The 12,041-nt window shown below is 39.3% G+C and overlaps 1 protein-coding gene across 1 annotated transcript in view; it reads right to left on the reverse strand.

Moving 5' to 3' along the window:
* Window positions 1-3,591, reverse strand: part of LOC149282379 (dynein regulatory complex subunit 11-like) — a 53,786-nt gene extending 50,195 nt beyond the window's left edge. The window contains exons 1-3 of the mRNA XM_089498249.1: window positions 3,581-3,591; window positions 2,348-2,675; window positions 1,664-1,783 (exon numbers count right to left, since the gene is read on the reverse strand). Of these exons, the coding sequence (XP_089354375.1) occupies window positions 1,664-1,783; window positions 2,348-2,675; window positions 3,581-3,591 (459 nt within the window). The remainder of the gene's footprint in view (window positions 1-1,663; window positions 1,784-2,347; window positions 2,676-3,580) is intronic.
* Window positions 3,592-12,041: the final 8,450 nt, after the last annotated feature.

The raw sequence follows: 12,041 nt of genomic DNA on the forward strand, positions 1-12,041 counted from the left end.
AACCAACCACCTACCACCAAAGAGGAGCAGTAAGTTTGCAAAATGGAGACACAATTTACTATTTAGAGAATCAGATACTTTTTTGGGTTTTGAGAATAAATGGAAACCTATGTGGCCGTTTTAACAAAGAGTAGTTTCTCCAAAGCCAGAAGTACCTTTGAAAACCTCTGGGGATTTCCAGGTCAAACTCTATAAAGGCCAATTTGCTTTGTTATCCAAAAATTGTACCCTAGTGTGCGGTATCAGCGTTGTGTGAAGCTCAATAAGCAATCAGGGCTGTGTAAAGAAAATATGGCGACAACGCTCTATCTCCAGATATATTTGGGCAGCTTAAGGAGCTCAGTGGGGTGTATAGGATGTATTTGTGGGTAAACTTTGTCAATGGTCCATTAGTGTTTAAGTAGTTTAATTAATATTGTTGTTACCACTACTCAATAGCATATATTATTTCTTTTCATTAAGCTATCACTCATATCAGTACCTCGAGACCAGATGCCCTGAAGAATTTGGTACACTTCTTTTGCCTGAAACGACCCATAGGTTTACTTTATTTACATTACAAATTCAAAGTGTAATCAACTGCATTCGTACTCCCCACACCCTGCTCTAAAATGCTATAAATTGTACTGTACATCATAGAAACATAACATTCCATGGCAGGCCAGAACCATTTTGCCCAGTCTGCCCGTTGTCTATGCCCTATAACCCCCAACCCTTAATCAGTTCTTGGTCTGGTCTTGAATTCAGGAAAGCTTTATGCCAACTCCATGTATGTTTAAATTCTCTCACTGTTCAATTTATTTACCACTGTCTCGGTAAAGGCATTGCATAGGAGTCTGACCCTCTAAGATTAGACTATGACCTCTTGTCGTAATGTTTCCACTCCTTTGAAATACACTTTACTCTTATACTTCACTCTGCTGCAACCTATAACAGATTGTGAGCTACCAAGAGCTGGTGTCTTTCTCCTCTTTCTGCACCAGTATCTATCTATCTATCTATCTATCTATCTATCTATTTATCTATCTATCCATGTTAATATTCACTGTCCCCTTGTAATAAGTGATACGGAATCTGGTGACACTCTATAAGTAAATTTAAGCTCAATTTAAATGGATCTTTTTATTGTATTTAAATGTCATATCAATTTAAATCTCTCCTCCTACAAGCTATTTTGAGCTTATTTAGTCTTTCCTAATATATTTTATCCTGAAAGCTGGTCACCGTTTCAGCCGAACTATCTCCAGAATATTGAAATCCTTCTGGAGATGGGGTCTCCAGTACGGTACAGAATACTCTAGATAAAATCATTGCATGACAGCACACAGATGCCAACCTGAGCTTCTGCATGCTAGGTGGACCTAAGCCTCCGGTGGGACAGATACTCTTCTATCTACTCTGGTCCTCCTTGACTGTTTCTAGCATGATGTCACAGGACCGAGCAAAAGAATCCAGGACATAACTTTATCTACTCCTTTCCATTATTCAGTTCTGTCCCAGCAGTGACATGGGGAGAGATTAGAGTGAGAAGTTGTGGGGCCTACTAAAGACTTTCGCTCACTTACTACAAAGCTGAATACATCAGAAAAAAGTGTTTGTTTACTTGACAGAAAAATGCTGATCTTATTTTTGCAGTAATTATTTTTATTATTTTTTAGCTTACTGCGTCCACATCCTTGGCTCCATTCCGCTCCAGGATCCGGGAGAGTATTCGTTCTCGATCCCTTAGCACTTTCATCTTTTCTTTAATGAAGTATCTTGGGATGGGAATATCAAGACATTCCTGGAGGAAACAGAAAGAACAGGGCTGCCGTTGGTGCAATAGTAAATGAATGAAGGGAATAAAAGTTGCCGCAGGACATGCCAGTGCATGGACTTCTGCGCGCTGAGCTAGATTATTGCTATTATAAATTTATGGAGGTTGTATTGAAAACATGATGAAAATAGAACAGTAGCCTAGAAATTGGCAAAAGACATGGACTACTGCTACTTTTTCAATATGGGATTCACATCATGTCTGTCCAACTAATTAATTCCCATCCTCTGTTTTGTGAAATTGCCTCAAAAATTATGTATACAATATATATATTGATAATTTATTTATGCACAGTTCCATTTTTTTCATTACTTTGCTGTTCTTTCTAGCTGAGCTGTTTCTCAGCCTAGGGCCAGCCATAAGGTTTCTAGTCCCCTGGGTGATCTATATCATGCCCCTCCTGAAAAGCTATAAAGATAACATAGTAGCTCCGAGCTGTCCTACAGATGTGGGAGAATACAACTAACCCCCTTGCAACAGCTGATGAAGGTGGAAACTTCATACTACAAGATTATTTAACTCAACACTCACGGGTCCCATTTTCAAATCCTGTAGAATGTCATCAAAGTACTGAAACTCTGAGATCTCCAGCTCCACCAGCTCATTCTTTAATTCCAATATGCGTCCCATCACACCATCCAGCACAGTCCTAATCAACCGTCTCTTCTGGGGATGTGTTATCTGATCGTGTGCCAGCTCCAGGTTACGGAAGATCTGCACATATCGAATGTACAGGGTGCCAAGCTGCTGGGCTACTGCCATGCGATCTTTCTCTGGCTTTGCGGGCACAGCCGCCATCTCCTGCTGGAGGAGTAGCCCGAGGTCCTGCTGGGCCTCAACCCACATCTTGTTGTAGAACCTAATGGCAGAAAGACAGAAGGTGCGGCTAGGAGTATGCATATTAAAACAGAGATCAATGTTTTTCAAAAGAGCTTTTTTTTCTTAATGTTTTCATATGCCTTGGTAGCTATGGCTGAAGAAATAATACAGAATAATGATTTTCATATTACACTATTAAAGTTTATCTAACCAGTTTATATCCAACTTGTAGTTAAAAATGCTTATCTCATCTTACTCTGTATGTGACTTTTATTTATATGCTTCTTAGGAAGTGGAATTTTATAGCACTCAAGTGCCTCAAACTACTGTACATCTCTGGTTTAGAAGCCAAGCCCTGCTATCCTCGGTTGTCCTTTTGATGTGAGACTTTTGAGTCATACTGACTGTGTAGGCCATGCCTGGTTAATCAACATGCCTCATATGCTAACTCATGCTAACATTATACATAACAGGCATCCTTTGTTGCACATTCAGAAAGTTAAGGGGTAAAAAATTTCATCCATCAGAATACTTGTGCCAAGTTAAACTTTTATTGTCGTAACTGGGTATTTTGTTCTAAGTTCATTTGTATTTCAATGTTTGCAATCATTTTATACATTGCTTCCGAAAGTATTATTTATTAGGCTTCCAAAAACCTTATTCTTCACAAGAGCTTTTATTGCATGGATGGGAGTTTGTAATCTGGGGATAAGAAGGAACAAATCATACATCTCTTGGGCACACCACGGGGGTATGCATGACTGCTAAGCCATGCACATTAAGAAGTCCAATGTCCAATGTGCCATAAAAAGGTCCATAGTCCTGTTCAGGATGGAACCGTGTGAAACTGAGTGTGACCGCTTGCATGATTATTTAGTTGCATGCTTACGGAGCACAAAGAAGCACATGTGAAGATCTGTGAAGGCTTCCCAGGCACATGCATACAGATGGTTCATTCTGGCAGCAAATAGTTACCCCCACTGATCTGCTGGGACATGCTTCAGTGAAGAGCTGGGTTACTACTTCACTTTTATGTCATTGACATTTAAAGGTTAAAGATGTCAAGTTTCTGAAGTGTAAGTGACCCTTTAATAAGGTCAGCAGCCAAAAACAATATTTGAACTCCATGTCAGGTAACTCTTTAATCCAGCCTGGAGTTCTGGCCTCTTTGCCACTTTATGTTTGATGGACCTAGGCAACCCTTGCTCTACACATACTTTGCTTAAAGCAATTCACGTGTACTCGGTGCCAAAGTACTCACGTGTACTTTGGTTTCAAAAAAATAGAGCTGCTCCCTGTTTCTTACTTATGGAATCACATTACTAATCATGATAGACGTTATATAATTCTTCTCGGTCTAGTTGGTTTATGCAATAAAGTTCCACATGTTGCGTGCATCCCAGCTGTATCTCACATAAGACTCCACCGCCAGACATTGCGATTTCCGATCAAAGTGGCTAATGGGATGACCAACATAGAATGGTCCGACTAAATGTTCATTCACTGAACAATCTATTTAATGTAATGATAAACATTTTATCGCAGGTATATAACTAAGCCCTAGGTGTGATATGGTCACACTCAGCAAACATTCTGCATTCTTACATCAGGAGGAAAAAGAAGGTCTCGGGCATTGGAGCTCAGGAGCTGCCACCGCTTTAGATCTGTGTACCTAGAAAGAATATGCCACTGCCTGATGATTTCAAAATTCTCCTACTGACCACAGGATGTCATCAAAAAAGAATCCCATTTCCTTGGCGCACAAATAAATAATTGCATTTAATATTTTCACGTCAGATGCTCAAATTATTATTTTTCTCTTTTTAAATCTATATAAAGGAATTAATATAAACAGCAATTTGGGCCAATGGCATTTATTTAACGCCTTAAGGACAATGGGCGGTCCCTAAAAAAACCCATTGAAAATAATGCATTTTGAGCCCGTACATGTACGGGCTTTGTCATTAAGGGGTTAATAATAAATCCATTTAAACGTATGAGATTAAATCCTGCATTTTGGCCATAAAAGTTAAACGGGGCATAAAGACAAAAAGACTAATACAGATGCATTGTGCTATTGTGTGCGATTAGTGCACATGGCAGCTGCACATATCTGAACTCAATAGCTAGGTTGGAAGGGTAATTTATGGGCACTAAACATCCTGTGTTGAGGGGGGGCTGAGAACACATATCTGGAATGGGCCCTGGTATCACCATGGCACCAGCTTTGTTTAAGGATAATAATTAAGCTGGCACTGCCTCAGCTAGGAGGGTCTTTGGGCAGCTTTAATGTGAAGACAACTTGCCCTGCCAAACACCTTCTCTCTTAGCGCTGTGAGGCCGAGAAGGCTGGCTGCTTCACCTCAACGTACCCTGGCAGAGGCGACCTCCTTGGGCACTTTGGATAAATCTTTACCAACATTTGCCCTAGAAGACAATGACATGATTAAGAATACATCCACAAGTGTCACCCTAGAGTCATCTTTCAACTGAGCCATTTGTTGAAGAAAATGGTGACAAATGGCTTAATTCTATGCAATTAATTTTACAAGAATACCAGTGAGAGTGAATATGCAACATGTCTTTTCATAGTGAAGAATTACTGTATTTATTATTAGCGATAGTATCACTGTGTAGTAATTTAAATATGGGCTGGATCCCTTTTTTTTAGCAAAAGAAGAATATGCAGTAAAATAATTCACTATAAGGACAGGATTAGTTATAGATTGTTTATCCAGTGAGAAATCAGATTGCCTTTTGAGGAGCGTTTCCCCATTATGAGACACAATTGTGAAATCGGTTATTAAATGGGGGGGGGGGGACTTTGCCATCCTCAGGAAAAAGATCAAGGTTGAACTTGATGGACTTGTTTCTTTTTTCAACCTAAATGACTATGTTACTATGTATTTGGAGATTCAGCGGGGGAATAAAATCAAATGCATGAAGAGATCTGGATGCTGTTGTGCAGGGAGGACATGTTACCTCTTGATGTATTGACTGCGAATGCCTTGGGCCAGTGACGATAGTAACATATAAGCATTCACATACAAGTTATGCACATGAAGCATCAAATGATTTATTATCAGTAATTTGTTTTGCGCAGGCTGACCTACAGAGGACCCAGAGAAGTCCTGATGAGGTCCAAAACTCTCACACTCTATGGCCTATTTCAATATAATATACCTTGTCCAAATGTATAATTGTCTTTGGCTCCTACACCAAGACCCAGGCTGATATAAGCCAAGGTCCAGCCAACCATTAATGGTTGAAACATCCTATTCACCAATGATATTTCTGAATTTAAAATTGCATTTATGAGCACAGCTAAGCACTACCAGACAGGGCTGAGTTTCACAAAGAACACCAAGGCATGGAGAAAAGCTTGACTTGTGGGTAAGTAACAGAAACCACACGGTAGGAAGGAAAAAGGCTTCAGATGTGGGATTTCAAGCCTGGCCAGGAATGTGCAGCCTAGCGCGTTCTCTCAATGCTTTTATGAATGCACCTGCTTGCACACAACGCAATCTGTGCCACGCCGTGGAACCACCAGACTGTCGGTGCAGTTACTGCTGTTTTAAAAGTATTGGTTTCATGGCACTAAAACCAAGTCGTTATCACAGAAACTTCTCAGATTACCCATGTTATTGACAGCACAAATAAAAATCCTTAAATACTAGTAGTATTCCTGACTTTCACGGACAGGATCAGACACAGATGCCAGACATAAAAAGAAGCAGTAAATGTTGGCATTCTGTGATTCGATACATATTATGTGCTGGCGCTGCTGATCCCACCCCAACTCTGTCAACCTTATACCTCGGTGAACCAGTCCTGGCCACGAAACAGGAGAAGCACAAGCCAGATTGCGGAAGATGCTATTCTACCTACCCACCATACTACCATAATTCCTTAAAGTTTCATGAAATCATTATTTAATCAAGTTGGGTAAATGCTTTAGGTCAGCAGCATGGGGAACATGATGAAGCCAGCATGCTTCTGGCGAAACGCATGTCAGGTTTATGGTAATAATCTCTGGGTTTAGCATAAAAAATGTAATATACGGTCTTTCCCACCCCAGAGATGAAACACTTTTCTTTTTATTAACCTTGGCAGACTGGATGGAGAGCCGAGTTAATAGTACATATTTTTTGCCAGAGTTTATGGTTAATGTCGTTATATTGGTATATAAAATGCAAAAATCTGGTTACAAAGAAAAACCATTAACCACATCCCTTGATCTTTTTAAGCAGCATTATATCCACGGATAAATTGCTAGTCCTTTGTGTTTTAAAAGCGAATTAATAAAAGTACATTTTTATATTCAGATTTTTCTGTTTGTTAACTGAATTCATTTCTGGCATAGAGGTTTATTCACTAAACAGCGAACATCAGGTGAAATGCCGTCCGATAAAAATTCTTTACCTAAACGTATTAACCATGAATTACAAAAGGCAAACCCAGGACCTTTCTGTGGATTTGGAGAAAAGGTGACTCTGCATGGACAGAACACAAAAGAAAGAAGTTCTTCCGGATATTGATATAAATAGCCTTTTCCTTCACATCTATAAATATAACATAAAATAGTTAGAAATTTACAAGCTTCTGCTGCTTTTCCAGAGGTGTTTGTGAACACAGATAATGTAAGCATCGTTATCGCCTGCTAATTATTCAGTAATAACTTGAGTTGACACTTCCAACATTTGCCGTCAGCTCAGAGCCAATATATATTAATCATGATCTTGTTAAAAATCGAAATTATTGGGGATTTGCAGCCTTTTAATACTATAGACATCTTACCATCTATGTAAAATGTTAAAATGTAAGACTGCAAGGCCAAGGTCATACTAATAATATGCAATTATTTCATTATCGCACTTATAGCACTTATAGGGTATTGGTTAAAACTGATGTTTTTTTGAATAGTTAACTTACATTATCATTTATTGCCCCCAATGTCTAGGACATTATGATGCAGTTACATTTTGAATCAGTATACACTTCGGCTTATGGTGTATGTGTGTATATATAATACGTATGCAGTTATGTCCTTTCCAGCAATAAAGAAGTAATAAGTACCTCTGCATCACTGCCTATTATAACCCATAGAAAAGAGCCGTTTAACAGTGAGTGCCCTAATGATCCATAATTTCTCCAGGTTAGACATAATACAAGGCTTATATGCAGGGAAGATTAGTCATAAAGGCTTAATCTACTGATTCTTGCCTATTAAACAAATCTGGCGTGTCGCGGAATTGCTGTAGAATAATGAGGCAGAACGCTCCTGATCGCTAGACACATTTCACCTTTAAAAATAACTCTGGCAAATCTTTCTCGGTTCTCATTGAATTAATGGATGCAGCATGCGTCCCGTGTTCAAATCTCCTCATTCCCAAGAAGGATGAGAGAAGAGTGGAGTCTTACGGAAACATAACCAGCGTGAAGGGCAATGAACTTATTAAAAGCCCCATTGAGGAGTGTGGCTGCAGCACATTAGATCCTCAAATGCCCAGAGAGCCTAGTGGACGGTGTCTGCTCAGTGAAACATAATGTTTTTAGATAGTCTGATAAAGTGCATCAGATGGTTATAGAATTGAGTGATTGTCAGTATAACTCTATAAATCACACCTGTACACCACGCTAGGCTGGCAAATTCATACCATGGAAGTGAACATACTCTCTGCTCACAGAAGTGTGTCAGAGGAGATGAGATTAATGATCATTGGATTTCTTGGTCCAAATGTAGTCAATCTGTTAGGCGAAGGTCTTGCGTTTGGTGCAAAGTGTGCATATGTAGGGACTAATAGCCCAAAACACAGCAGTTTAGTCTACTTTATGCCGTCCACACACGACGTTGGTCAAAAGGATCACAGCTGACACGAGGATAGCTTCATACCCAACATGACAGCATCTTAAGGAGATCAGTGTCTCTTTAAAAAGAATGGTTTTAGAAAATCTTAAGTGCCAATGAATTGTTTGGCTATACGTAGACCTAAGGCACATACCATAGCTTAAGGGTCTCTGTGTTCCCTTAAGTACTCCCTTGGGACTTTTTGGAAGAGCCGGAATTTATCTTGCTGCCCCCAAAACGCATGTGATAAATGACAGCAACTTCTCATGAAGTTACAATTATCCCGACTCCTTCCGCTACATGGTCTTTGTTACACACCAGTCTGCCCGTTCATTCCAAAGGCTGTATGTTCTGAATGAAAAAGCAATTTTCCCATATTATTTATCTGTCATCATGCAGGACTGGAGTGTGTAACTTATGTGATGGAATGTTAGGAGAAGCCTGGTGGGAAATGATGTCCCAGATCATCAGTTACCTGTAAATTCACATCTCTGGCACTAGAATGTCTGCTTTCAAATGTCAGGCCAGCAGACACAGAAGAAGTTTAAACTTTTAGTCTTGAAAGATAGACATCAGGTACCTCTATCCCGAATCTAAATCAAGACCAAGGACTGATGACGGTCTGAGTCTTTCCATCAGGAAAATGGGCAGACCAGATGGGCCAAATGGTTCTGTTTCCATCTTACTAATGCCATGTGAATTTCTTTATTTAAAGTTCTGTTAGTAAATTCAGTTAACCGAGTTATGAAATAATGGGAGCACAGGCAGGGCCCAGTCAGGGTATAAAAGTGCATGACCATTTAGCTCTACACACATAGTGTTATATACAAAACTATGGTCTTAGGCTAAATATTTTCAAATTGCTCCCTTTGCCAGCCCTCCTGTGCCTGGGACCTCCAGTGAGCTCAAAATCCCTTTAATTCCATGCTTTGTGGGTAGCAAATGTATCAGTCAATTTTATTTTTAAATTCTCCTTTTATTTACGTTTACAAATAATTCAATAGAGGGCTGTATACAGTAAAAGAATTGAGTATTAAAGACAAGGTGCTTTTATTACATCTTCTTCCAATGAGCCTCATTTATCTGCTGCCACCTTTTCTGTGCAGTCCAACATACATCCACCAGGGTTCAATACCAACACGTTAATTGGACACTAAATCATTCTATAAATATAAACCAAGCATATAAAGTAAAACTTAATTTTAGCTCTCCTATAAGTTAATGACATAAATGGGTCTTTAAATAAATGTGTATATGTTGTAAGATAAAAGGTCACACATGATTGTTTCAGGAAGATGAAACACATAGAAAGGCTTATGCTGTGAACTATAATTCCCATCATGCTGGAGCTTTACTAGCCTAGACGTTTGCTTTCCTACTAATGAAGTTGTCCTAAAAATGGATTTATAAATAAAATACCATTGTGTACATTTTTTTAGCCACCACTCTAATAATGCATGGCACAAAAAATATTTTTTTTACTTATTTTTGCTACTTTCGTTTTTTATTATCATACCATAAGGGGACAGAATATTCTACTTGTGTCTTTCCAAAGTGAAAGTTGTATAAATTAAGACATTATGAGCTGTTTGGAATGAAACACAGAGTTGGACTTTAAAGCTGAAAGCTTCTCTAAAACATAATTACAAAAAAAAAAATAAGTAAGGGCATGTACTTACCTGTGAGACATGGCTTCTGCATTAGATTACTCAGATTTCCAGGAAAAATAATATATCAAACACTCCAGCTTCAACTGATGAATAAAAAAAACAACAAATCAATGGGGAATTATGGAACTTTTCTATAAAAACTCCCAAAAATCGATGTCATTTATTGTTTATAAAACAGAAGCAGTGGGAGATCGTGTGCTTTTGGTATCACTGTGCTGCTGGAGTTTGTTTGTTGGTTGCCATGGAGACAGGACTCTCTTTGCTAATTAGTAGTACAGGCAACCACGAGACATTGAAAGGGGCAGGAAAGTGATCTATGACTTGGTACACCTTGGTAGTCGTATTATGGGCACCTGGGTATTATTATGGGTGCTGTAAGATAGGTGATTAGGACAGGGTTAACTGTACCGATCCTCGGACTTAAAAGGGTTTTAGAAGGAAAATATAGTGGGGATCGTGTGAATATTCTGCTAATGCAATCAGGGGCAGATACAGTAGAATAGTAATAGTATATTTTGCGCTTATATGCCCTTCTAGAATGCTCCATATTTTCTTGTATAGCTGTTAACCGGGAATTATACGGATACAGATCGGACCCGAAGCATTATTGTGGAATAAACAGTGAATTACGTGGTGTAGTGCCTTAAACTGTACATGTTAGTAGTTGATGCAGGGATCCGGTTACGGGTAACACAAGCTACGGAAGTCTCATCCTTACAGGGGGTGAGTCGGCTTACTGCGCATGCTCATTATGGAGTTACGAACTGTTTCTATGGACTCTTTTCCCTTAGCAACGAGCTGGGCCTAGTTAAATTACTAATAGGGGACGCTAAAATGTCACTTTTTGTTTTACTAACTAACATCACAAATGTTTTGTGGCATGGTGTGTATATTTCTCCTGTGGGCAGAAATAGGAAACAGGGGACTTCAATACAGAGTCCAGTCTTGATCAGTTTTATACCAGATTTTTGTTTTAAATATAAAATGAATATGATTAATGACTTTGAGTTTGTAACTGAAAATGATGCATTGTTCATAAATAGGGTACACTCCATACTATAACTTAAAACCAGCATACATTTTTCATTCTAATACCCATAGAAAAAAAATCCTCCTTTATTTCATGATAAAGGAAGAAGAAATGAAAGTTTTAATGCAGTATATTTTACATCCCTCTGGATAGTGTCCAAAAAGGAATACTTTTTGTTTTGGCGGTGCTTTGCCGTGGCCTTATGTGAGTTCCTGAGAATAGCCGGTTTTAAAATTGGGGAAAGGCATCTGGAAAAACAGGGTTTTTTCTACGTGAATGCATTTATTAACATACGCTACATGCTCTTTGGTGTTTATGTGCACTTTATTGTGGTTGTTAGGGCCCGGAGACACTTTGATATACATTTTGAGATTCTCTGCTTCGTAAGGAGAAGAGACAGTCGATTTGGTTGCCAATGAGGAACTGTACATCTTATAGTGGTGCACTCTGTGGAGAACATTCTGATCTCATAAAAACAGGAGAATCTGAGGTGGAAAGAGGTACAGAGCAATTTTGTTCCAGAAAGAGGGTCTTTCCTGATTTTCAGGCACCCTCCTGGTGTCTCGGGGGTCTGTTCAACAGCCCCACCTTTACAGGCAGTGTGGAGCATGAGCCAGGTGGGGAGATCCTCTCATGTGGCCCTACCACCCGGGGAGGTAAAATTCAGTGGAGGTCTGTGCCTCCATTGAAGCTCCCTCTTGGCCTCTTCGCAACTAGCACCATGAGGTGGCTAATTGGGTACTTCTGGGCTGAAACTTTACTGAACCATATTATGCAATTCTTACAAACATCTCCAGTGTAAGGGGACATATGTGTTCCCTAGGGATCGGTTGCTTCCTAGTACTTGAAATCTAAATT

Source organism: Sceloporus occidentalis, unplaced genomic scaffold, assembly GCF_023333645.1.
Source record: "Sceloporus occidentalis isolate IW3139 unplaced genomic scaffold, rSceOcc1.0.p SCAF_117, whole genome shotgun sequence".
NCBI classification, from domain to species: Eukaryota; Metazoa; Chordata; class Lepidosauria; order Squamata; family Phrynosomatidae; genus Sceloporus; species Sceloporus occidentalis.